The 27,572-nt window shown below is 54.8% G+C and overlaps 1 protein-coding gene across 6 annotated transcripts in view; it reads right to left on the bottom strand.

Annotated features, from left to right (window-relative positions):
• HDAC4 (histone deacetylase 4) overlaps positions 1 to 27,572 on the bottom strand; it is a 287,196-nt gene that overhangs the window by 88,929 nt on the left and 170,695 nt on the right. For 4 of the 6 annotated variants that reach the window (XR_012332891.1, XM_033859438.2, XM_033859440.2 and 1 more), the window contains exons 4-5: positions 23,192 to 23,436; positions 8,482 to 8,632 (exon numbers count right to left, since the gene is read on the bottom strand). Coding sequence is in view for 3 of the 6 variants with exons in the window: in XM_033859438.2 (XP_033715329.1) it covers positions 8,482 to 8,632; positions 23,192 to 23,436 (396 nt within the window). In the remaining 3 variants the exon portion in view is untranslated. Of the gene's footprint in view, positions 1 to 8,481; positions 8,633 to 23,191; positions 23,437 to 27,572 lie in introns of those variants that run through there. The other 2 variants (XM_073807025.1, XM_073807026.1) reach the window with 2 other exon arrangements.

Genomic DNA, 27,572 nt, shown 5'->3' with positions numbered 1-27,572 from the left:
GCAGGGCAGCTGGGGCCCTTTCCAGCCCTGTCAGGGGATGTTCCTGCTCTTTCCAGCCTACAGCCACCTACTGAGACAAAGCGCATTTCACCAGGTCGGATTAAAGCTGAAATCTTGGGTTCTGTGTTTTTTTTCTGGTGGTCGTAGCGGTCGTTCACAGCCCCGTTAGAGAAAACTGGCCAATTTGAGAAACAGACACACACAACTAAAGTCCAAGCCCACCACGCTGACTCAAGGTCTGCCGGCACCTCACGTGTTTTCTTCAGAGCTGCAATCAGACTCCAGGGCACTTCGGACCCATCCTTCCATTAGAGACGGCGGTGAGTGTTTTCCCTGTTGTCACACAGAATTCAAACAGCATTTGTAATGGCGGGAAAACGCTTCACGAGGTGAGCGATGCAGAGTTTCCAAAACCCTTTCCCAACCGGGAGACACTTTTAGACATTTCCTTTTGTTGTTCTTGTTAGAAACCACATCGTGTCAACATTTATAAGTAAATATCATCCCCCACGCTTAGGATTCTGTCCTCTGAAGAGATGAGCAAAATGCCTGCATCCAACAAAACGAGATTAACAGCCCCTGAAGCAGCTTCTAAGTTGTTTTCCAAAATGCCTCTATACATGACCACCAAGTGCAACCCCACTGGCCATAGACCAGGTACCCTGTGTCTCTGTCAGTACTCAGGAGTACCACCTGACCCACGTCTCTATCTCTAATAGTATTTGGGAGTACCACCTGACCCTTGTCTATCAATACTCAGGAGTACTACCTTCACCCTGTGTCTCTGTCAGCACTCAGGAGTACCACCTGACCCATGTCTCTATCTCTGATAATATTTGGGAGTACCACCTGACCCTTGTCTATCAATACTCAGGAGTACTACCTTCACCCTGTGTCTCTATCTAGTAGCACTCAGGAGTACCACCTGACCCACGTCTCTATCTCTGATAATATTTGGGAGTACCACCTGACCCTTGTCTATCAATACTCAGGAGTACTACCTTCACCCTGTGTCTCTATCTAGTAGCACTCAGGAGTACCACCTGACCCACGTCTCTATCTCTGATAATATTTGGGAGTACCACCTGACCCTTGTCTATCGGTACTCGGGAGCACTACTTGCTGCAAATGAGAAGACCGCCTGGTTCCCTCTGCCAGGCCCTGACGGCCCCGGGGACATACACTGGTTCTCCTCTCCAGTGATGCACCGTTACGTCCTTGGCTCGCTTTCCTTCCAGAGTCTTCCTGTCGCGTGTGTGGTGCTGCTGTGGGTCTGTGTGTCCACTTTGGATGTGCAGCCTTCAGTGCGTGTGGCTTTTCTTCAGTGATACATCTACTGGCAGCCGCCACACGCTGGCGTGGTGCATTTAAGCCTCACACGAATGCTACAAGCGCCACGTGGCCCGGGGGGGTGCGCTGAGGGTGGACAGCGCCAGGCGAGGTTGTTCGGATGCTCGGTCTCGCCAGCGTCCCGGCTCTCGGCTCTGCGCTCTGCTTGCACATGCAAGGTCTGTCCTGGTCTCTCACTTCCCTTTAAAATGTGGATTATATTCTGAAGCTGTGAGATAACAGAAAACAGTGGTCTCTGCCCTGGTCCAGGCACAAAGCTCCTAAAACGCTTGCAATTCCCTAAGGGATCAGAGCATGAGAAGCAGCTCTTGTTCTCATGGGGCTCCTGGGTGGGGGATGGTCACCAGGAACACCAAGCCTTGACGAGAAGCTTGGCATTCTCAGCTCCACCCTCACGCTCCAGAGTGGGGAGAGGGGCTGTAAGCGGAGTTAGTAATGGATCACACCCACGTGAGGAAGCCTCCACAAAACCCCAACTGTACGCAGTTCAGAGAGCTTCCGGGTTGGTGAGCACATCTGCACTGGGAGGGGGACCCCGACCCCACGGAGACAGAGTCTCCTGTGTTTGGGACCCTCCCAGACCTCACCCTCGGTATCTCTTTATCTGGCTGTTCACCTTCCTATGGGACTGAGTCCTGAACCTGCGAGATCTGATGCTTGCTCTGGGGAGATAGTGTCAGAATTGAGTGAAACTGTAGGACACCACCCGGTGTTGCAGAGAATTGCCTGTTATGGGGAAATCCTACACGTCTGGTGACCAGAGGTGTCAGGAGTGAAGGGCTCTGTAGGAGCGTGGTGTCTACGTAAGGCTGAAGGAGAAACACGAGACGAGAGAGCTGCGTTTTCCCAGCACTGGAAGGAAAAGACTTAAGTTTTTCCTAATTCAGATGTTCCAGTGCTTGTTTTTATGGCGTCTATTCTAGTTTATCCATTGTGATTTTTTTCCATTTCCTGGAAGCTTTGAATTGGATCTTTTCACTGGTTTGGGAAACAATCAGTTTTATTTTATCCTTGTTTTTCTGGTGTTGGATTTTCATTCATTTAGTGGTTTTCTATTATTTTTCTTTCACATTTCACTCTGATGTATGACATGAATTTTGGTGTATAAGACTCTACAGGTATTTTGAGAAATTGCTCATAAATTGTTAACATCATTAGAGAAATATCTTTCTCGTCACCTTTATCCAATTCCAAACATAACTGTTAGCATTCGCAAGTTGAATCTCTGTCTATAAATAGGTCTGCGTTAAAGGCAGCATCCCACTGTGGCCGTTTCATGATGGACTTCAGGGTCAGGCAGAACAAACCCCTCGGGAACAGGGTCCTCCACGCTGCAGAGGGACCTGAACTAGACCAGCCAGGGAAGCACCACGAAGTGCCCTAAACTGAGTCCAGAGCGCATCTGGAAGGGTCCGTCGGGACACACGGGCTGTTGTCTCAGGCCTTCTCGGCGTCCAAGGAGACAACTCATCATCTCTTGAGCAGGGAGGCTTGCCCGAGCTCCATGTGCTATGTGACGTTTGCGTGTGGGTGCACCAGCCAGTAGGCAGAGCAGCCCAGACCCAGCGACACCCAGCACGAAGGGCCACGGGAGTGGTGACCAGAGCAGGCGGTGGGAAGTGACTGGAGGTATAAACTCGCACCTCCGCTTCTGAGCAAGGCCCCTGGGTTCCCTCCAAATGCAGCCAGGGCTGGACTTGGACCGTCCTGAACACTTTCAGCCTGTCTGTCTCGTCTGAAAAATCACACTCGTGGAAACTCTGAAATCTGTGTATAACGTGCCTGACACGCAGCCCCCGGCATTCCTGACGGCCTCTCGGCCCCAGGCGGACACCTGACAAAATACGCAAAGTGTGGACCGTGTCACAACACAAAGTGCCCCCCAACCAGGGAATGGAGGGGGTGGTGCGGGAGGCAGGGAACGGGGCGCACAGGGGGCCCTTTACAGCAGGGAGTGGGCAAGGTAGGTTCAACCCCGCCAGGAAAGAAGCGGGAGCCAGATGAGGGGCTTGGTGTCTGGCTCCAGTGCGCTGGCAGTGCGGGGACGGGGCAAGGTCAACGAGGTCAACACGACCCAGAGGGCCCGTCTGAGGAGCTGACCCTCAGGTCCTTCTGAAAGGACCGGAAGGAGTAAATGATGCAAAGCAGGGTTCTCGGGGGGCAGGAGCCGGCAGGCTGGGGGTCAGCTGGCCCGACCTGCTCAGAAAGCCCCCTTGACGTGAAGGCACCCTGCCCTGCAGAGCGAGCCACGCTGAGGAAGAGCTCACTCTCCCTGCTTTGGCCACACCCCAGGCTCACACCATGGGCTCCTGAGCTCCAAGAAGGGACAAGGACAGACGCCCAGTTCCAGCAGGGAGGGCACGTGCTCGATAAGTGCAGAGACGGGCAAGGGCAGCTGCCCTGTCCGGGGGGACGCTGGCCCATCCCTGGCGGGGGCTGAGGAGGCACTCCAAGGCACCTGCTGGGCTGGGAGGTGGACAGTACCCTTGTCCCCTGGGCCGCCTGCAGGGCCCTCACAGGAGGAGGTGTGCCTGAGGGGTCCCCGGGCGGTCACGGACACACGCGGCCCTCAGCCAGCTCTAGGGTGGGTGAGTGCACCTTGCCAGGCTCTTATGGAGTCAGAAGAAAACACACCCACGTCCCCACACCCTGACTTCCTTCCCCATAAAATGACCCAGAAGCTTCCTTGACAGGGAGAGAATTCCCAACGGAAGACGCTGATTTTCATCCTCGTCATTCTAGTTACATACCCGCCTCTCAAAAGACTTCTTCACTTTAAGTGAAACTTCCAGCATCAACAAAACACCTTCAGTAGATGAATAAATACCAAATGTTTCCATCTTTACTTAAAAAAATCAATTCCTGTCGATGATCATTTATTCATTTGACAGGCTTTACAGAGAACGTACTGTGTGCCAGCACTGAACCAGCCAGCGGGGCTGGAGGTAAATAAAAGCCCCGGGGAGCGATCAGAGGACGAGCCCTGGAGGGAGCCCAGGAAGGGAAGGGGGATCTGGGCGGGGCCCACCTGCTGGGGACAGAGACCCGGGGCTCAGCGGCCCCGGAGGCCCTGCAGCATGTGACACCAGACCCGAGTAGGGACACATCTCCCAGGTTTGCGCCTCTGAGGAACGCGCGACTTCCCCAGCAAACGGGGCAAAGAACTTCTCTTGGGGTCCGGTGTTCCATCTTTTATCTCCACCCTTTTGAGACATTTTTTAGATAAAGTGAACGACTTCCCTCAAGCAGTGGCACCTTCTTCCCCAACAGGCTGTACCTGTAACTAACAGTGAAAAACACGTAGCTGTATTAGTTCCAAACTGCCCAGAGGGCGAAGACTTGTCTTCCGTTGGATTTTTCCTTTCGATATGATTTAAAGACAGTGTATCATGGAGTCTTAAACACGGTTAATTTAAATAAAACTGATTGAAGATGAGTGTTCGTGCTGAACAAGATGAAAATTGCCATAAACTCTAAGAAGTCACTGTTCTACCAAATCAACAGCATTCATTGGTATCAATAAGTACAAGAAGGGGCTTCCCCGGTGGCGCAGTGGCTGAGAGTCTGCCTGCCGATGCGGGGGACGTGGGTTCGTGCCCCGGTCCGGGAAGATCCCACATGCCGCGGAGCGGCTGGGCCCGTGAGCCATGGCCGCTGAGCCTGCGCGTCCGGAGCCTGTGCTCCGCAACGGGAGAGGCCACAACAGTGAGAGGCCCGCGTACCGCAAAAAAAAAAAAAAAAAAAGTACAAGAAAGCTGCAGGATTACTTAAAAGTACAGTAAATGTTAAGTGTAACAAAACTTTTGATTAAATATTCAAAAAGAAATTCATTTTTAAAAAAAACCAAGAAACTAAACAACGGAAGCTCTGCACTGCCTTTTCAAACGCTTACAAAGTGGAGATGCTGAACGCCACGCACGCGCTCCCCGCCCCACGCTCCGTAAGCTGCACAAACAAGACTCTCGTTCATCGGTGAGGCCCCACGCGCTCAGAAGCCCAAGCGGCGTCCAGCGCGCGGCCTGCCAGGCCTGCCTTCTCTCAAGGCCACACTCTGAGGGCTGCACAGCTGACGCAAGCATGCCAAGGACCCAACTGTACACAGTCCGTTATTAATAATAAAACCCGACCACCCAAACCCACAAGCTGAAAACCGCCAGGGCTGCCACTGGGACCAGCTTGGAGGGGAGCAGAGAACATTCCTTCGCCCCGTCAAGGGCCTGCTCAGCAGGCAGCAGAAGTCGTTTTTTACTTTAAACGTGTTTTCTGAAGTCAAATCTTTTCATATTTTGTGAGGCTGAAGACGTTATTTTTATTGGAACTTTCTGGCCAACTAGGAGGAGTTACTGTAGACCAAGCTGGTGAACTGGGGTTTGCCGGCACGCCGGGCGCACAGCAACTCGCCGATCCTAGCAATCTAAACCCTCCATCCTCTGTAAACAAGCATTCCCTCGCTCCAAAGAAAAGCACGTGGACGAGGCACCCTGAGGGGAGGGCAAGGAACAGGGGTCGGGCAGGGAGCGGGGCCACGTCAGGGCCAGGTGCGCGGGGCTCAGCAGGTGCGCCTTAGCTCTGGACCCACGCACCATCCTGCCCGCAGCAGAGTCCCTCCCGAGGGCACCTGTGAGGACCGGGGTGCTGTCGTCCACGGGGCAGCTTCTATGGAAGCCACGGAGGGAGACCACTGAGCCGCCAAGACGCTCAGGCCCCTAACCCGGAGAGAGGACATGGACCCTGACCCTGGTTCTCAGCCTCCATTGCACCTTAGAGTCGTCCCAGGAGTTTTAGAAATGAGAGCACAGGCACCTGTCCTCTGCTCCAGATCAGTGCGTCACGACTGGGGGGCTGGTTCCTGACACCGTGCGCTACAGGCTCAGGTGTGGTCAGCGCCCTGGCCGCACCCTCAGCGCAAAGCAAGTGGTGGTGAGACCAGCTTGGCTGTGTGGACCAGCTGGGCAGGTGGCAGGCGGATGCCACGGGAGCCAGCAGGCCAGGGAGTGAGAGCCGTGAGTGTGATGGACCCCACCTGGCACATCAGCCCGCTGCGGGGCCGCAACGTGGCCCACAGACCAAGGTGCAAGCAGCCAACCCAAACGTGCAATTCCGCTTCTCCCGAGGCCTTTCCGTCCTCGTTTCTGGAATCTCGACTGTGGGCCATCACTGAGCCTGTCCATCACCATCTCACCAAATTGTTGTGATCCAACGAGATGCACCATTCAGATTTAGTAATTACTTTCAAATACTAATAGAAAAATCAGATTTCACGTGGAATAAAAACTCTCTTGACCTGCTTTCTAAATTGAAACTCTATCAGACAGTTAAAGTGAAAATACATTTAAAGTGTATTTATTTCAAGAGTGAAAAGCTGTGGTAACTGTTGGCAAAGCTGTTAATTTTATGTATAAAAACAACTAAGGACGTACAAATACTGGGTTCAAGAGGGTGGAGTAGAAGGATGTGCGCTCACTACCTCTTGCGAGAGCACTGGCGTCACAACTAACGGCTGAACAATCAACGACAGGAAGACACTGGAACTCACCAGAAAGGATGCCCCACATCCGAAGACAAAGGAGAAGGTGCAGTGAGACGGTAGGAGGGGCGCAATCACAGCAAAATCAAATCCCATAACCGCTGGGTGGGTGAGTTACAAACTGGAGAACACTTATACCACAGAAGTCCACCCACGGGAGAGAAGGTCCTGAGCCCCACGTCAGGCTTCCCAACCTGGGGGTCCGGCAATGGAGGAGGAATTCCCAGAGAATCAGACTTAGAAGGCTAGCGGGATTTGACTGCAGGGCTAACCATTTTCAGTAGTTGAGGATAAAGAATTTTTGAGGTTTTTTGAGGTTAATATGTACTGGTAGGGGGCTTCGCTGGTGGCACAGCGGTTAGGAATCTGCCTACCAATGCAGGGGACACGGGTTCGAGCCCTGGTCTGGGAAGATCCCACACGCCACGGAGCAACTAAGCCCGTGCGCCACAACTACTGAGCCTGCGCGTCTGGAGCCCGTGCTCCGCGATGGTAGAGGCCGCGACAGTGAGAGGCCCGCGCACCGCGATGAAGAGTGGCCCCCGCTCGCCGCAACTGGAGAAAGCCCTCGCGCAGAAACGAAGACCCAACACAGCCAAAAATAAATAAATATGTACTGGTCAAGTGCCTAAAGTTCTAGTTTTACTCATGGGCACAGGCAGAGTAAATCACCATACAGTCACGACATCAAATCCCGACCCAGGAGAGAAATGCACGTCGTGACTTACTGACACGCGGGATTAACAGGGCGCCAGTGCGTTCACCTGAGCTCTGAGGTCTTGGGCAGAAAGGACCAGAGCCTGGGGATGTGAGAGTGGGTTCACTCGCCCCCCTTAGGTCCTGGGGGTATCGCTGCAAACGACAAACTACCAAAACAAAGGGGCCCAAATACACACGAGGGAGTGTTTGTTCAGCCACAGCCTGGGAGGGACACGGCACCCTGCGGGTGGAATGCCGAACCGCGTCCATCCTTTCGTGCGAGCCCCAGGCGCTCTGCCCGGCGCCGACATGGGGAATTCCGCCTAATTTTCAAAGGGGGAACGGCACCCAGAGGAGTTCCCTGGCTAAGATCCAGTTGGGTGTCTCCTGGAGGATAACAGACCAGGCTGGTCTTTGCACAAGCACGGCCGCAATGGAAAGAAAAAACTGGGGTCAAAGGGCAAATGTGCCACCTGAGAGGTGGGTCATCGCGTCTCCTCTCAGCCCAGGGGCGTCCTAGCAGCTGCCACCTGGTGTTGGGTGCTCACTGACGCCCTCAAAACAAAACAGCTTTGAAGAAGTTAAGGCTGAACACAGGTGAGGCTCACTATGCTTCTGGGGTGCTTTCTGGTTCTTAGTATCTTTTCAGCCCACGAGGAGTCTGCAAACACTCCTGCAAATGCTTAAGTCAAACCCAAAGTGGGGCTGCATGCCCCCTGCAGCTCCCAAGTGAAGACAGAGCTGCGGACCAGCCCTGAGGCTGGGGCGCCCAGAAGCACAGCCCCGGGAGGGACACCAGCCAGGCGGCTCCTGCCCCAGCTCCGCTTCTGGGGCCTGGGCCGCGGGGAGAGCCGCCTGGCGAGGGCGCCCACGCCGCCAACCCGCCGGCTCCGCCACGCACTCACTCTCTTTGCCTTTCTCCTTGTGCTTGAGCTGCTGCAGCTTCTGCTCCCGCTGCTGCTTCGCCAGCTCCTGCTCTTGGCGGTGTCTCTCCAGCTTCCGCTGATGCTCCAGCAGCTCCTGCTGGTGCTTCACGGCCAGCAGCTCCTGCTGTTGCTGCGGGCAGGGAGGGAGGAGACAGAGACGGTCAGAGCCTCGCCCCGAAGCAAGACGACGAGACAGACACACACGCGAGAAGGTCGGCAGAGGGCCAGCCCGTCCCCGCGCCGCTGTGGCCGTGGGGACCTCGCGCCCTGTGCACGGCCCGCATCTCCAAGGAGGTCCCCTCGTTCAGTCTGTCCAGGAAGCAGGGCTGCTCGGGGATGTCTCCTAACCACTCCACGCTAAATGCCAAAAATGAAAATAAAAATGACCGAATCGCTAGAAGAAAATACGCCTGAAGATTTGCGCAATCTCATACGTTGGGAATGCCTTTTGGAGAATGACGCAAAAGCATACGGAATGGTGCGGCAGCTTCGGGAAATTGTCTGGCCCATCCTTACGAGGCTAAACACACACCCACGCGAGACCCAGCAACCCCACGGCCACGACTGACCCAAGAGACATGGAAACACATCTGCGCAAAGCCCTGCACGGGACTGTGCGTGGCAGCTGTGCGCACGGCAGCCCAGACTGACACACCCCAGACGTCCCTCAGACGTGAACCCAGCGGCAGAAGTGTGTGTCTGTACGTGAGAATCCCACCCGGCAATGAAAAAGAATAAACCGCACATACGGGAAAAAACACGCATGGGCTGCAAGACAAGCGAAGCGAGCGGGTCCGGCGTCGACAGGGCTGTGGGATACGGGCCAGAGAAGAGTCAACATGCAAAGGGTCTATTCACACGAAGTTCTGGAACAGGAAATCCTAAGACGTGGTGATAAAAATCAGAAGATGGCAGCTTCTTGGGTGAGGCAGGAAGATGAGGCAGGAGGGAGCTGTGTAGGGTGTGGACTGCCTGACAGAGACGGCATTTGCTCAGATGCTCAGGACTGTCGAAGCGCGGCGGACAGACACTCAAGGCCCGTGCGTTTCATCGTGTGTAAATGATATCACGTATTTTCAGAAATGACATAATTGACAACATAAAAAGTTACCTTCCTAATAAATACTGTAAACAAAATTAAAATGCAAAAGATGAATGAGGAAACCTCTGTGCAGTGTTCGCAGCACAGAGATGGCCGTGGTAAGTTACTAAGGCTACGGTAAGCAGCCCCTAAGAAGGTGAGCAAAAAGACCAAGAGATTCACCAAAAAGTGGTTCAAAATAAATGGGGGACAAGGGCTCAAGCTCACCAGCAATCAAATCCCGCTGTCACTTATCGCCCTGGAAAAGCTGAGAAAGAACGAGCCGGCCAGCGCGGACCAGGGCTGCGGGAAAGGCTCAATTACGCCGACACGCCGGACACCGGTTTTCCTCAAACCTCAACCAGCAAAAGCCCCCGGGGGGTGGTCTGTGCTGCCTCCTCCCGCCCCACGGCTCCTCCATCCCCGTGTCTGCCCCCTCGCTCTCTCTCTCGCTGTCTGTCTCTGTCCCCCTCTCTGCCCATCCCTCTCTCTCGCCGTCTCTATCCCCCTCTCTGCCCATCCCTCTCTCTCGCTGTCTGTCTCTGTCCCCCTCTCTGCCCATCCCTCTCTCTCTCTCTCTCTCTTGCTGTCTCTGTCCCCCTCTCTGCCTACCCCTCGCTCTCCCTCTCAGTCTGTCTCTGTCCCCCCTCTGCCCATCCCCCCCCTCTCTCTCTTGCTGTCTGTCTCTGTCCCCCTCTCTGCCTACCCCTCGCTCTCCCTTTCAGTCTGTCTCTGTCCCCCTCTCTGCCCATCCCTCTCTCTCTCTCGCTGTCTCTGCCCCCTCTCTGCCTATCCCTCTCTCCCTTTCAGTCTGTCTCTGTCCCCCTCTCTGCCTACCCCTCGCTCTCCCTCTGTCTCCCTGCACCTGCCCCTCGCTCTGCCTGTCTCCCCACCCCCGCCTGCCCCCGCTCTCCAGGGCTCTGGCCACGCGCACTTGCCACCATGGAAGGACCTGAGTGGGGTCAGCCTGGCTGCCCACACCCTCCACCCCGGCCACCTGCACAGAGCCGCCCTCGTCCACGGCACCTTCCAGGGGGCCCCCCGTGTCCCCCTCGCTGCTGGGCGGGGCGGGGCGGGCCTGCCCCCTCCCTGTCCCCGGGTGGAGGGACGGGCTGGGGGGGAGCCAGCAATCTGTCACCCAAGAGGCCCCGGGACTCTCCGTCGAGAACGCTTCACCGACGAGCGAGCTCCCTGTCATGGACCACGTGTGTGAGACACAGCACGACTGAAACAGCTTGTGGCCGCTCCCGGGGACCGCGGCAGACACCTCCCTGCGGCCCCGCTGGCCCACGTGGGAGCCTCCGCAGACGGCATGGCCGGCCTCCCGGCCCTGCTGCAGTGGAAGGGACCTGAGAGCAGGGCCCCTACGGAGCCTGGCGGGCTGGTCAGACCTGTGCCCACACGCGCAGCAGGGAACCCACGGCCCTGCCCACAAGCCCTGCCGCGAAGGGGAGGGGGTTCCTTTCCAGCTGGGACCACAGGGACAGAATGGCAGAGAGGTGGGTGCAGCTAAGCCCAAAACCCGCGCAGGAGGGAGGGAGAGGGAGGCGGCCGCGGACCACCCAGAGGAGCCAGTGTCTGGACCCCACGCAGCAGCTCGCACCTCCCGCGGGTGACTCTGCTCCTCTGCCGTTTCCCAGACTCTGCGTCATGCAGCAGGGCGTGCAGGGGCGTGGCCGCCAGGAGTGGGTACACCCAGCTCAGCACCCACCCGTGGCGTCCCTGCACACTGAGTGCCACTGCTGAGAGCTGTCTGTGGAAAACAAAATTACCTTCCCAAAACCCGGCTAATATATTTTGCTAATATATTTCAAAACAGTGATGTTTTCTTCTCTTTTAAAAGGAAAACCGAATGACACCACTGGGAAAGAAGAGTAAATGAGGTGGGGCTGAACCATGTCCCTTGTCATCATTAGTTTTCTTCCAGGAGGCAGTACTCAGAGCTGCACTACCTGCTCTTCCCAGAACAGGGTCGCACACCGAGGAAGGTGCCTCTGCCAGAAGAACTTGTTGATCCGTACGGATTCAGAGAATCCTGCCTGGGGGCCCCATGGCTGTGTCTGTGGGCAAAGGCCCCTAGCGGCTGTCACCAGGCCACTGCCCACCGCTCTGGGATTCCGCCCGCGTGGCCAGCCTCCAGAGGCGGACGACTCAGAGGGCTGCCTGGTCAGGAAGCCAAGGCCGTGTCCTGAACAACGGATCTCAGAAGGAAGAACCTCGCCCCCGTGGCATTCCCTGCACCCCCAGACTGCCTTAGGTACAGCCCCGGGTTCCCTTTCAGCTGCTCAGTGCTCATTTAACGTGTAAAGGAGGCGCAGGCAGAAAGGTCTCACGATATTTACTTTTCACCCAGAGCCCAGAAGGAAAGTGAGGTCTCTCAGTTGTCATTACAAAGACACTAGAAACAACTACCCCAGACCCAAGGATTAAAGTTCACAGGAAGACAAAACTCCCAGAAAAACGATATCGTCATTGAGTGTTAATGAAAGGAGCAATTAGAAACCACAACTCTGATTCCCCAAAATGCCCCAGAGCACGACACTGCAGAAGCCTGGCACGGACAGTGCGGAGCCGGGACTGCTGTGGGGACACGGGGCTGCCACGGTGAAGTCCACGTCCACCTGGGACTGGAACCCGGAAGTTCTGTGCATCAAAGGCCCAACGGGCTTGCCGTGTAGGTTTTTCAAAGATGGTCAAGAAACTTCGAAGGCATCACGTGGCCCACGATCTGAGGGGAGTGCAGGGCAGACCCGCCGACCCTCGGAGGTCCCTTCTGATAGACAGCATCCTCTCCTGGGTGCTGACCTCCAGGCTCACGTGCTACCTGGCCACGGTTTCTAGGGACCATTTGCGACTAAACTATTCTTCCCTATGGGATCCTCAAAACGGACCCATGTCCATCTTTATCTCACTGGACTCCTGGCTCAGCTCGAAGAGGCACCCTCACTTCAGTACATTCAGAATCACTCTTCCCTCTGGCCTCACGGCACACCAGCCTTATCAAAAGGTCCCCTGGATGTGTCATTCACGTTCCCACCCAAATCTGGATACTCAAATGCCGCAAAGACAAAAAGGCCAGCCATCAACATGCCGGTCAGCAAGAGGAAGGCCGGCATCACAGACACCCGGCACTCTGGACTCTGCGGAAGCTGCGGACTGGACATCGCCGTGCGCGCTGGGGGGAGGGGAGCATGAAGGGGGAGGGGAGAAGTGATGGGTGAAAGTGGTCAAGGGAGAGCCTGGCCGGCCTCCCCTTCCTCCGCCCTCACCACCCAGTCTCCATTCGTGTGACACGCGTTTTCCTCCTAGGCGGGGTGCCTTGGAAGCTGCATCCCCTTGAGACCAGTGGCGGGTCCCCTCCGTCCGCAGGGCATCCTGGCTCCTTCCCTCCATGGACTCACCACCACCGAGACACACTTCCTGTGGCGGCTCAGGGCTGACTGAACACTCAGGCTGTGTCTGACTCCGTCTTCTCTCTGCAGAGAGCAGGTCTGAGCGAGCCCGTGAGGGTACTGGGCCAGATCAAAGCCAGTGTATTTATCAGCAAGAGCCAGTGAGGAGGAATGAGATAAAAACCATGTTGCAAGCCAACGCAAGAGACGGTTTTCTTTGTAGAACAAACTTCTGCAGCTGCCACCTTTGGAAATACACAAAACGACCCTTCTCTTCTACAACTGCAGGCAGCCTACAGCACAGAGGGCACTGTCAAAGGTGAGCAGGACGCCTTACAAAGCACGGCACTCTCGTGTGCCACGAATGCTTGGTGGCAAAGGAAAAGCCGGGCCCAGCGTGGCAGCCCGAGTGGCCATCAATGCCCCCTGGGGCAGCAGGTCAAACAAGGCCATCCACCTGCCCGTAAACAACTTCCTAGAAACCCAGAGTGCCGGGTTTATGAGGAATTCCTGCCGTAAGCCCGTTAATTAGGCACAGACGGGCTCAGGGATGACGCAGGGCTTCTGGCTGCCACGCGCTTTCCCAGGTACCAGGGTTATGGCAACCTAAGTGCGTCCTGCGGGCTCATTAAAAGTTGCCTCAGGTGACCCGGAAGCCGGGGCCCCAGGTAACATCTCTCCAGCTACCTGGGACAGGTAATAAAGAGAGTAAACATGATGGCCTGGCTCCCAGGGCCATAAAACCAGGTTCCTTTCAATGTTATCCCTTTCCCTTCAAGGAAAAGAGTCACATGCTCAACTAAATAGCTCTTAGAGCTCTCTCCTGTCCATGGAGATGGCACAAATCACACCGACAGACTTTACACACACACACACACACACACACACGTATAAAAATTCAGCCTCACTAGTAAAAAAGGACATGCAAATAAAAGAGTAGAAATCGTTTTTAGTTTTTGCCCATTAGACTGGAAATACCCTGCGAGACCTGGGAAAGGGACATCCAGGCTGAACACAGCTTTGGAAGGAGCAGGAACCTTCCGGAGGGCGGCCGGTGAGACGCTTCAGAATGTGTAAAGTGCTCACAGTACTCTTCATCTGAAGCGATTTATTCCGAGGAGACCCGCCCGAAGGACGGGGCCTGCGGTCTGGTCCACAAGCAGGAACTGTGGGAGGTGAGCGCCCGTCTCCCAGGATGGCACCTGGGACAGACGTGTCAGGACAGGTTCCCGCCGTGCAGTGCGGACGGGGAGGCTGCAGCGCCAGGGTCACAGGATTCGGCCCCGACTCTGGACTCTGGCTGCTTCGGAGCCGCAGCGGGGGTGGCATCCACGCCAGGAGCACCCCCAGCTCCTCGCCCACTCACAGCCCGTGGACCCACGGGCTCCTGGTGCCGGCAGGATGGACCCGTCTAAAACCCCGCCCGGCGCAGGGGTCCTTCACGGGGTGATGAGGATGGTTTGGAACCAGACAGCGGTGACGGTTGTACCATATTGTAAACGTGCTAAATGTCACTGAATTGTACACTTTAAAAGGGTCACGTGATGAGCTTTATGTTATATGAATTTTACCACAATGAAAAAACTGAGTAAGGGAAAAACTAAGTATTTTCCATAAAGAAAAGGAAAAAAACGAGCAGCCACTTCTCTCTGGCTCCGTCGGGTCAGGAGGACCACAGCCCTGAGACTGAAGACGAGCAAGGTCCCCGTGTGTGTGCCCCGGGCCCTCGGGGTCCCTGGACGGCCGCTGGGGACGAAGGCGGAGCCTGGTTCTCCTCCACGCTCCCCGTATCCTACCTGACGGGGCCCAGGAGAGAGCAGCCTGCGTCGGCAAAGGGAACGGGCAAACTCACCTGCGATGAAAATGACCAGAACCCTGCTGAGCACTAGAAAACTACAAAACGGCTCAGGTGGTGATTAAACTGTGTCCAGCGCCGACCCTGCCAACAAGCTCTTCCAGGAGAAAAAGGCCAGGTCTCTCCACACAGGACCCAGGAAAGGCCTTTCGTCCTTGGGGAGTCACCTGCCCGGGAGTGCGGCTGCCTGATCTCCCACCACAGGAAAATGGTTACAGGCCTGGAGAGGGCGCCTACCATGCAACCCAAGGGAGACCCCAGCACAGGGAGCAGAGGCCCGGCTTTGCCTAGCTCTCCTGCAAGCCCTCACCCAGGGTCCAGCCTCAGCCACACAACCGCAGTCCATGGCGTGGGCAGGGCCCCTGGTACACGTGCTGTCACAGATAGCTTCCCAAGATCCCAACATGGTTACAGAAGTTTTGGTCAATGCATGGAAACAAAAAGGGAGGAAACAATTATAATTTGCAGATGACATTACTGTCTACTTAGAGAACATGAAATAACCAATTACAAATTTCTTAGGACTAAGAAGAAAATTCTAGACATTGGTTGGCTAACAAATAATAATGAAACCAAGGGCTCTACACGGACAGTGACCAAGTAGAGAATAAAATGAAGAAACATTCTGTTCATAACAGGAGAAAATATATAAAATACCCAAGAATAATTAAATATAAAATCTACAGCCCTTATATGAAGAAAATAAGACAAGACTTTTCGTAAGGACAGAAGAAGCTTCAAATCGCAGGTGGTAATTCCGTATTCCCGGATTAGACAGTTAACAGTAGAAAGTTACTAGTACATGTCCTGCTGATTTATTAACTTGCGGCAACTTCAATTAAGCTTCCAGAGCAACTCTGGGGGTATGAGAAAGGGTTCTGATGCTCACCTGGAAAAATGAAAGCTCACCCGGAGACAAGCCGAGGGAATTAAAAATGAAGAACAAATGTGTGGGGAGTGGAGACCTGCACGGCCGGATCCTGAAACACCAGCACAGGCTCCTGCTGACACAGGGTGGGGCCGGTACGAGGAACAGAGGGGGCCGGAGGCAGACTCGGCCAGATAAACACGCGCTGATTAGGGGACAGAGCCGGCATTTTTTACATCATTTAGAAAACTGCTTTGCTTTGTGAAGGAGGCGAGGCCAAGCAGATAACGGACAAAATATAATGGACGTTGAAATAACGCCAATTTATAGAGAACACTCACACGCTGATGAGAAAAAGGCAAGCACTGCAACAGAAAAACAGCAAAGAAAACGATAATTGGTAGAAGAAATGCAGACAGAATCAAAATAGAACGTGAACAAGTTCCACGAACGCATCAGACTGCGGGGTCAGCCCTGGCCCCTCGCCTCTGGGAGGGCAGTCACTGATCGGCCAGCCCGCTGGGTGCGGACCGTGGAAGAGGGAAAAGGCGGGGGCGGGTAGCGACCCGCGCAGCAGGCTGTGGGTGGGAGGGAGGGTGCCCTGCAGCGCCCCGCAGAGGCAGCTACCACCTAGGACAGGGCAGCGAGTGTTGGCTGTCATGGTTACTGCTGCTTTACTATTCTGCTCTCGGAGTAAGCAAGGGGGGTGTGTGTGTGAGAGACAGAGAGAGACAGGCAGACAGAGAGACACATGCATACCCAGGACCTGGTGTAGCTTTTGGAAAGAAACATGGCAAGAAATAAAAGCCACAGAAAAGGACTTATCCTGGGTCAGCAATACCATTTCTGTTTTGTTTAGACAAAGGCATATGATTCATGAACGAGGACACTAAAAACAGAAGAAAAACTGGAAATGACCTTAATGTTCAACTCTTCAACTATTAGCACTTATTTAAATTCATTGGGGTTCATTGTAAGACTACAATAAAACCGTTAAAATCATGCTTTTGAAGTGTATGTAATGGTAAAGGGAAATGTTAACAATAAATAAAAACCACATGTCAGTATAATCCCAATTCCATAAAACTACAGATACACACACGCACAACGTACATAATACGAGGTTACGGGAATCCACTACAGAATGCAACAGCCGTCCTAGCCAACGGCGCTGGAATCACATCTTCCCTGTGATTTCCAATTATTCGATAATTAACGTTAATGACTGTGGCGATCAGAAAGAGATCATGATGAAAACATCCTTGTAAAAAACGACACTGTCTGGGACGCAAACAGCAGGGCCTTGCTCCTCTCTGGTACACAAGCCTTGGGGAGTCTGGGGGCCCGGGACCTTCCCCCTCCTCCTCCCGTTTACCTACACAGGTGTTCCTCCCGGGGTGCAGGAGGCTCCAGGGAGATCTGTGGGGAGGACGCTGTGAGCAAACGGTTAATGAGGAGGTCAGACGTGTGGGTGAGCGTGGCTGAGTGGACACAGGCATTCACTCCCACTCCTCCCGGAACCACGAAGAGGAACGGCGCTTTTTAGGAGACATGGATTCACAGGAACAAAGCCTGCAGGAAGGACTGGAGAGCAGGTTTGTCATCAGAACTCTGGAGATGAGAGCCGGCAGCACCCCAGAGGCACAGCCCAGACGGCACGGTCAGCGTCGCGTTCTACTCCGAAGTGCTCACCACGTCTCCATCAGTGAAATGGAATACTCGATACATTCCCAATACAAAATTGTCAGTATTTACCAAACAGCAAAAAACCACACATTTATGGAAACATCACTGCCGTGGACGGAGGTCAAGGGGCGGCATGCCTGAACCCAGAACCTTCAGAAGGTGGCCAAGGGATTCTGGCTTGCACGGAGGGCTCCCAGCATGCAGACCCCCAGCCCTGTCCCCTTCCTCCTCTCTTCACGGTGCACCCCGACTTCTCACTGTCCCCCTACCCGAGCCCTCCTCATGTGCACCCGACTCTTGTCAGAATCACTGTTACCACGCCCTCTCCCGCCTTCCCTGGACTAGGGTGAGGATCCCTCCTGGAGAAGATGACTGCGCTCCAGGCCGCGTCTGTCACAGCCCTGCAATATCCATTCCTCTGGGTGTATTCCCATACGAGCTCTCACCCTGGCCTTCAGACTTGCCTTGGCCAGCGAGGCAAGAGCATCCATGACTTACGGAGGCCTAAACCACTCTTGCCCTCTTGCTGAGCTTGGAATTCAGAAAGCAGCACATAATCCAGCTGCCAAGCACCAGACTGGAAGTGAGGCTACTGTAGTAAGCACTATATTTGGGGTAGTTTGTTATGCAGCCAAAGCTGACTGAGACACTCATGTAACAGATTCTTTGTGGTCTTATAAAACAGTGGCCATCACCACTCAAGCAGGAAGGACTTTGTGCTGGCTTATATGCTGTAATTGTTTTCCTTTTTGCAAAAAGCAAATATTTAAACCATTGATCCTGATCTAGAGGTATAACAGATTCATATTTCAGATACTTTGAAACGCAAAAATCATGTTACTACATCATTATACTTAAAGACAGTCTGCAGTACAAGACTGAAACTGTAGCCATGATCACCAGCGTTTGCCCACAGTGAGAAGAGCTTACAGGTTTCTCAAACTGTGGGACTGGATTTGCACTGGAACATAGGGAGCTCAGCCAATAGGAAGGGAGGAAATCGCTAACTCCAGGGAAAGCTAAGAGCTGTATCAGAGGTCATGAAGCCATGGCACGGTGTGTGTCGGCAACAGGCACCCACACAGACACAGGAATGGAGCCCCTGATGGTCCTTTAATCAGAAGGCTGGTCTCAGTATGTGAAGCATCCGAAAAGCGGCAGTGTATGCGGGGGGGGGGAGGGGCGGGGATGGAGGGCAGCAGTGTGTGCGTGGGGTGGGGGGGGGAATGGAGGGCGAAGGCCTAGTCTCTCCAGCAAGCGGGAAGTAATCACCCCATGGGATCTTTAACGCAAGGACGAAGCAGACCATCTACAAACTTCTACTGGCAGAAGCCGGCAGAGACCTGGGCCTGGGGAGTCAGATGGGAGAGCAGGGAGGGCCAGCTTCTGCTTGTTCACACTGTACTACATTTCCATTAGAAACACTGGAAATAGGGATTCCCTTGATAACATTTTAAAACAATTTAAAATGACACACGACAAACCCCCAAAGCAGCAGATCTAGGTAATGCTACACTTGCCAGGTGATCACCTGGGCTATCCCAGCTGACATACACTTGCCAGGTGATCACCTGGGCTATCCCAGCTGACATACATTTGCCAGGTGATCACCTGGGCTATCCCAGCTGACATACACTTGCCAGGTGATCACCTGGGCTATCCCAGCTGACATACATTTGCCAGGTGATCACCTGGGCTATCCCAGCTGACATACACTTGCCAGGTGATCACCTGGGCTATCCCAGCTGACATACATTTGCCAGGTGATCACCTAGGCTATCCCAGCTGACATACATTTGCCAGGTGATCACCTGGGCTATCCCAGCTGACATACATTTGCCAGGTGATCACCTGGGCTATCCCAGCTGATATAAACACCAAGACACCACACTCACTACTCTCACAGCCCTGGGCCTCAGTGATCATGCTGCCTGGACCCCATTCTGGGGAGAAGAAAACTAACTGTGCAGGACAGAAAGGGGAACGGGGCTCCCGAATCAGCCATGACCAACAAAGACACTGCGTCTAGTACAAGTGCAACACTGAGTGTCGAAACCCTAGGAAAGATCTTCTTTACCCAGGGTTAACAATTTTAGTTACATTTTAAAAATTATTCCCTTTTTAACTATAAAATCCTACTCAAATTCACTGATGATTTAATGACACTAATTCGACTGTGTGCTCCAGAAATCCGTCTGACAAACACCACTGGCAAACGTCACTAACAATATGATACCTTGTGAAGAGCGTAAATCATCAAAGCAGAAGCCGACTGATGGGACCATACAGTTACATCGTTTAAATGGCTTCAGACGAATGATCTCCATTTCAAGTGGAGAAACAACAAACGATTAAAATGCAGAGAGCATGTAACCTTGAGATGCTTCCTGAGCTGCGTTTCTGGGGCTCCCACCATCTCTGGGAGCACCCAGCCTGTGGGTCGGGGGAGCTCGTCGGGGTACCCCTGACTTCCGAGCCCTCTCTGCACAGTCTGCAGGTGCTGACATGAGGACCCAGGAGGCAGACTCTGTTCCTTCTCAAAGAGGTGACACAAACTCCTGGAACCCCAGAGGAGGAGAGAAACTGGGGGTCAGGGAGAAAAAGCCCCCGCAGGCCAAGGCCCCAGGACAGCGGGAAGCCCGGTCTCGCCCTCAGGGGGAAGCACCAACCGGGCTCAGGCAGTGATCCTAATGTTTCTTGCTGATTTGTGCAACCCCTCACACAGGAGAGGTCGCTGATGTCGCAATTTCTCATTTTTTTCTTGTAAAAGCTATAGACTCAACCAACACAGACACGAGAACATAAGCAACTAGCATCTTCCTTAACCCTGGTCAGCACAAAACCCACCATCGCCAGTTTCCGGTACAGTCTCTCAATCAGGGGCTGTTTGAGTGAGGACGACGGTGCGAGGGGGAGCGAAAACAGAGAGAGAAGTGCAAATCCCGAGTTCCTTCTTCAGCCAGGCGCCGTGCCGGGCCCGCAGATGCCAGAGGTGGGTGGCTGCCCGCTACCAGGTAGGCACGTGGATGGGTGACCTACGGGGGGGAGGGGCACACACAGGGCTCCACCTCCCAAGATGAAGGGCAGTGTGGGCCCCCTGGTCACCAGGAGCCCGGTTAAAGGGGGATGTATCTGAGAGGACCGGAAAGACACAAGACTGCAGTGATCCTTCAGGCTTCTGAGATGAGATCAAGATACGGGGCAGTTGGGCTTCCCTGGTGGCTCAGTGGTTGAGAGTCTGCCTGCCGATGCAGGGGACACGGGTTCGTGCCCCGGTCCGGGAGGATCCCACATGCCGCGGAGCGGCTGGGCCCGTGAGCCATGGAGCCATGCGCGTCCGGAGCCTGTGCTCCGCAACGGGAGAGGCCACAACAGTGAGAGGCCCGCGTACCACAAAAAAAAAAAAAAAAAGATACGGGGCAGTGAGGGCCAAAGTCCAAAACGCCGGCTGGCGAGGAGGCGAGGAAGTCCGCTCTGCGTGGGCGAGCAGCGCTACTGGTCGGGAGAGAGCCAAGGATAAGCTTCTAAATTGCTTTTAGGGGTCACAGAAATGTGAGGCTGCAGCTTCAAAGACAAAAGGAAAGGGGCGGCCTGTGGGGGGCTTCTGTCAGTACTGAAAGGCAGGCACCTTGTCGGGCGCTGCTCAGAGCCAGACCCCTCGGGGCGGGGCCTCAGCGGGAAGCCCCAACCCCGTCCCGGCCCCCCCACCCCCACCCCCGCCGCATCCCCGTTTCCCCTGCACCGCACAGAGCAGCAGCAGTGAGCAAGGCGCTGGCTTCCCCACCGGCGCGGCAGGTCCAGGCTGCATCCCACGGGGCTTCCCTCTCCTCCCAACAGCCAGGGGGAGCGGGCGCTTCACATCAGGGGAGCAAAGCGCATCGCGCTCGCTCCCACGGACCCTCGACCACTCCACCCCAAACTCTAGAGCGCTTATTAAACAGCAAAGGACCACGATGGCCGCGGGGGCGTCTCCACGGAGACAGGTGACCTCTCAGGCAGGAGGACTCGCTGGCTCAGAACGCTACAAGCAAAGCCATGAGGCCTGGACTTCCAGCAGCTCTGGACAGTGTTCTCTCCTTGGTTTGTCCACTGCCAACCTCAGAAGCCCCACGGGGTCAGGGCAAAAGGCAGCAGTGGCAGCAACAAAACTGCCAAGACCCACGGCCTCGGGTGCAGCTGTCAGCTGGCCAGAGGCAGAAACAGACAGTGCGCGGCTACTCTGCACGGCACCGGGCGCAGGCTAACGAGGAAGCCGAGGCCGGCCTCAGCGACGTCCCGCCGTAGGTGGTGTTGGTCTCCATGGAAAGGGCATCTCAGAAGCATGTGGGCTTTTAATTCTCCAGATCCCTGCTGTCCAATCCAGTAGCCACTAATCACATGTGGCTGCAATGCAGCTGGTCCAAACGGAGATGTGCTCCACGTGTCTCGTCTGCGAAGGTTCACTAAGACTTAGCGTGAACGAAACCATTTATATGGATCACAGGTTGAAATAATATTTTAGAAATATGAGGTTAAATAGAATACATTAAAGTTAGTTTACCTGTGCAGCCAGGTTCCCAGTGACCCCAGAGACCCCTGCCTCCTGGTACTCAGCCCTTGTCTGGGCCCCTCCTGGGAGGGCTGGTCGTATGACAGTAGACAGTAGACCCTCCTGGGAGGGCTGGTCGTACGACAGCAGAATAAGGGAGCAGGGTTGGGGGCTGTCACTTCCAAGATTTGGCCGGAAGACACCGAGGCCGCCTTCTTGGTCACCTGGATCTTGGGTGTCCACTTTGGGGAAGCTGCTGTTAGAGGCCCACGTGAGGAGGACCTGAGGCCTCCGGCCCACAGCCGCGGGAGTCAGCTGGAAAGTGGGTCCTGCAGCCCCACCCAGCCCTCAGATGAGCCCACAGCCCTGACTGGCAGCTCAGCAGCACCTCGCGAGAGACCCTGAGGCACAGCCAGCAGTGAGGCTGCTCCTGGATTCCTGACCCCCGGAAGCCCTCAGATAGTTCACGTTGGTTATTTTACCCAGCTCAGAGCTTTTGGGTGATTGGTTACATGGCAATAAGTAACTTACACAAGCTGGTTTCTTTGGCTGTTTCAAGGTGGCTACAGAAAATGTAAAATTACCTATATAATTTTAATATATACACATCTCTACTGGACAGCACTGCTCTCCACGTTCCCAAGTACAGTGAGCACGCGTTATGACCACAGATGTCATAACTGGTCCCTCAACCACATGACGTGACTTCTCTATGCATCACTAATGCATGTTTCTTTCTAATAGGTTGACTTTTGAAGTCTGAGATCAGATTAAATACATGCAGAGAGTATGTACCAAAAAACAACCTATGTTAGTTTTCTTCTTATTCCATTTAAATGAAAAGTAAATATTAATACCTTTTTCAAATCATAAAGAGTCAGTGGGAAAAATGAAGAGTGGACAGACAAGTCCCAAGAAGAAAATAAAGATGATTGGCAAACACAGGTGTTTCTTCTTGCCGGTAATGTTGCTATTTACGGATGTACCTTATCTCTGTAGATGAAGTCAGATGATAAGCATTTCCCCTAATTTAAGCACGCTTCTACAGCCTGACTTTAAATGCTGTTCCCACCATTGGCCACATCTGCCCCAATTTACTCAACCAGTGCCCAAGCGCTGGACACGCAGGTATTAACTGCACAGCAAGGAATAGGGCTGTGTGTCAATCTCAGCGCTACCGCTGGTTATCAGGGACGGTCCTTATTAGCACGGGAACCACGGGGCCACAAAGAGCGCGCGGGCTCTGAGGGCTCCCGGGGGCGGATGGCAGGCGACTTACTTTGATGTGCTCATGGAGCTGGGCTTCGTGCTGCCGGGACAGCTGCTCGTGCTGCCTCTGGAACTCGGCGATGAGGATCTGCCTCTGGAGCTGCTGCTTCTGCTTGAGGGCCAGGAGCTCCTGCTGCAGCTGCTGCTCCCGGATGCCGGGCTCCGTCGCGGGCAGCGGAAACTGGTGGTCCAGGCGCAGGTCCATGGGCACCGCCGGGGGGGCCACTGGCAAAGGCAGCGCCGAGGCCACATCCACTGCGGGACAGAGCACAGCACAGAGCGCTGGTCACCTTGGAGCCCCCAGCCCCGCCCACCCTCGCAGAGAGCCGCCGCCAACAGTCGGGGTGCCCACACGCTGAGGGCCACTGTACGCTTTGGACGCCTCTGCACCCCCTCCCTCAACAGGCTCAAAAGGCACGACCCGGAGGCCTTTGAGGTTTCTATCCCTCGGGCCAAAATCAGTGGACGTTTGGACCAGGACACACACTCCTGCAAACTCTCTTCCCTCCACCCGACCCTCCGCGAAGGGGCCCCTGCTCTCTCAAAGGACCTTGCTGCAGCCCCAGCAGCCTTTTCTGACATCCTTTTTGAAAGTCGATGAAGAGAAAAAGCAAGAAAAAGGCTCTAAAGAGCCCTGAACACCCGTAAGTAGAGAGGCGAATTGCCCATGCTTTTCTTCTCCTTTTCACAAAGACACAGAAGAGTCGTATGCAGGAACCACAGGACAGTGTGTGCCACTTAAGTGGTCCAGACGGACGCTCCGGACGGGGAGAGCGTTTCCATGGTGAAGCGAGCGCCCTCTGGAAAACAGGTTTACCGGCTGCAGCCAATAAAACGCTCCCCCGGCTCGCCCGCACCGCTTGCACATCAGGGTTACGTGCTTCTGCGCTGTGCCAGGAAACGGACTGTCTTCACTGCACTAATGTATGGCCGAGAAAGAGCCACAAGTGACTCTGATTAGAAACAGAAGCTGAATCGATCCTAAGGCTTACAAATCAATACCAACTTAAAGTGAGAAAAAGAATGCAGAAAGCGAGCCTTAAATTACGGACCTCACAAAATAACCCGACGTGGGTGCTCCTACCGTGACAGGACAGCGTGTGAAAGGCCGAGGGGTGCCGGCGGGGAGCCCCTTACTTCCTGCGAGGCTCCTGTGCTGCTTCCCCTCCTCGCAGATGAGCGCCCCGGGCGCTGCTCGTAGAGAGAGGAGGGAAGACAGCCCAGCACCGAGGCCCATGGTCCCTGTCCCTTCCAAAAAGCCCCCCTCACAACTTGCTCTGGGCTCACGCAACGGCACAGACCAGACCCGGGGACCGGAGGCTGGGGCCTCGCCCTCCGGGGGGCTCAGGGCTCCAGTGGGAGCCGAGACTCAACACCCACGGGCCCCGCCAATGCCAGCCCCTCACCACCTGGCACGGGGCCTCATCCTAGCACCTCTGCCTAGACCCTCTGCAGGTCAGGCCTTGCGACAGACACACCTGGCCTCGTCCTGGGGGCTCCCTAAGTGAGCGTGGGCCACTCACAGGCCGGACATAACCCAGTCCCTCAGGAAGTCTGTGCCCCACAGTCCACAGATTCTGGAAAAACAGCCCATAAGTGGAACCACCCCTCAGGAGAGGGCATTTCTGTGGTCACTGCCAGGCGGCAGGTCCCATGCCGACCATCCTTCTGATGAGTGAGGCGAGGTGGGGCGAGGCCCAGGCGAAGCCCTGGGTTCTAACCCCCGAGCTGACTCCCTGAGCCCTGGAGCCCTGGACTAGAACGTGGCCTCACACCTGCAGGGCCGCTCACCTTGGAAGAGTGCAGGGCGCTGCCTGGGGCAGAGCGGGGCCCTGGCTCTGGGGCTGAAGTCACTGTCTCTCCCACCCCCGGGACCAAGCCCTGGCCTCCACCCCAGGCCCCCAGAGCCTGGAGCAGCTTCCATGCAAGGAATGCCTGGGACCTGGCCACAGGGAATGGAGAAAAATCCTCAATATTCAAGCAGTTTCAGAAAATATTTAATTCTCCTCTTTGAAGCCCTAACAAGCCTGGGATAAATACCAGCTGACTGTTTTTCTTCTGTTTCTTCCCCCAGCTTTTTAAATGTATGTATTTCTTTTTTTCTAGTGGGGGATGAGGCTTGATGTGTGGCGAGGTCTTTATTTGATGTTTACGTGAGAAAAATCTGCACAAATGAACTGTTTTGGTGAACAGGCCTGGGGACCGGTAGATCCCACCAACCTCCACTGCACACCAGCTGGTAAAGACTGGCTTTTATTAATTTCCTTTTTCTTTTTTTTTTGATCATTTTATTCATGTAATATAAGAAAATGGAAAAAGAGTGCAAACAACACCAATTTTATAAAACCTCAATCAATATTTTCCCCCATTTGCTTCAGACGTTCTTTTAAGGAACAGAATACTATGGAGGGCGAGGAGGAGGGCTCAGGAAAGAGACTTAGAGAAAAGAGAAAGTGACCTGACGTCTTAAAGGAAATTCAGTTCGTGTTTTTCCTCCTCCGGCGGGGAGAGGTGGTGCGCATCCCCTGCTCTCACTGATGACAGGACTGAACGCTTCCTGAGAAACACTGTAACTGTGAACGATGGCAGGTTTTTCCAGCTCCCTTTCTGCATCCACAGATGGGCTCAAGAAGTTTTTCTATTAACCGGTTAACCTGCCTAGTTCCTTCCTGGATTACAGGTGAGTTACTTAGCAGACCTCCTCAGGTTAGTTGACCTTTGCTTTCTTCTTTTTTTGGTCTGCGTTGGGTCTTTATTGCTACGTGTGGGCTTTTCTCTCTAGTTGCGGCGACCGGGGGCTACTCTTTGCTGCCGTGCGCAGGCTTCTCACTGTGGTGGCTTCTCTTGTTGCGGAGCACAGGCTCAAGACCCGTGGGCTCAGTAGTTGGGGCACACGGGCCCCAGAGCACACGGGCTTCAGTAGTTGGGGCACATGAGCTCAGTAGTTGCGGCGTGTGGGCTCTAGGGCGTGCGGGCTTCAGTAGTTGTGGCGTGCTGGCTCAGTAGCTGTGGCTCGCAGGCTCTAGAGCACAGGTTCAGTAGTTGTGGCGCATGGGCTTAGTTGCTCCGCGGCATGTGGGATCTTCCTGGACCAGGGCTCGAACCCGTGTCCCCTGCACTGGCAGGTGGATTCTTAACCACTGCGCCACCAGGGAAGTTCCAGTTGGCCTTTGCTTTCTAAGGATAAACCCGACTCTTGGTCTTCCTGGGTTACACACACACACACACACACACACACACACACAGAGTCGCTGATGCCTTCAGCCTATGACCGTTTCATTACGCACATTTGAATCCACAGTCACAGGTGAGACTGGCCTGCGGTGTCTCTTACACTCTGCTTGTCTGCAGGGAGCGGAATCTTAGCTGAAGGAAATGACCACAGAGAACCTGTGAAATACCCACGTCGCCCGCATGTTGCAGCAGCGTCATCTCACTTGCCCTGACGGCAGGCGTGGTCAGACGTGGTCCCCGCTCATGTGACGTGCCAAGGTGACCTAAGACACTATGTAGGAAAAAGGCCATCCCCACGATGCTGGGCAGAAGACGACCCATCCACCACTCACTGTCGCACACCCTCTCCCTACTTCTAATTCTTCCTAGGCGGGGTCGGGAGGACCACCAGAAATGTCTAGTAGTTATAACGTCTTCAGAAACTGAACACAGGGCTTCCCTGGTGGCGCAGTGGTTGAGAGTCCGCCTGCCGATGCAGGGGACACGGGTTCGTGCCCCGGTCCGGGAAGATCCCACATGCCGCGGAGCGGCTGGGCCCGTGAGCCATGGCCGCTGAGCCTGCGCGTCCGGAGCCTGTGCTCCGCAACGGGAGAGGCTACAGCAGTGAGAGGCCCGCGTACCTCAAAAAAAAAAACAACAAAAAAAAAACTGAACATAAAACAACTTTAAGGGATCCTTTTTATTGACTCCAAAAATAAGATGGGCCAAACGTTTCTAAGTGTGCGTTCACGTACTGCGGAAACACTCCTGCTCTGTGCTGGGCACTGGCCTGTGGCAGGTCTGATGTGAAGACAGGCAGGAGGGGGCAGTGGGGCCGATGGAAGGCCTGGGGAAGGGTTCACACCTTCCCCAGGTGTGAGGACAGGGCTGCATCTCTGAGGCGGGAGGGGCGCTGGGGGTGAAAGAGGTGGGGCGGTGGCCACAGGGGCAGCGCGGGAGGACTCGCGGAGGGCTGGGCAGGACCAGGCCCTGTGGATGGGGCGTCACACCCACCACCCGCCAGCTGAGCCTCGCTTTGTTTACTGCACCTTTCCTCCGCCTCCTCTGTGTCTGGAGGCGCAGGGAACCTTAGAAGGAAACACCCCCTGGTCATGCCACAGACACCGGAGCGGATGCACCCTGGGGGTGGGCGCGCAGGCTGGCGAGGAGACCCCCCC

Source organism: Tursiops truncatus, chromosome 7, assembly GCF_011762595.2.
Source record: "Tursiops truncatus isolate mTurTru1 chromosome 7, mTurTru1.mat.Y, whole genome shotgun sequence".
NCBI classification, from domain to species: domain Eukaryota; kingdom Metazoa; phylum Chordata; class Mammalia; order Artiodactyla; family Delphinidae; genus Tursiops; species Tursiops truncatus.
This window is presented reverse-complemented; position numbering and strand designations above follow the sequence as displayed.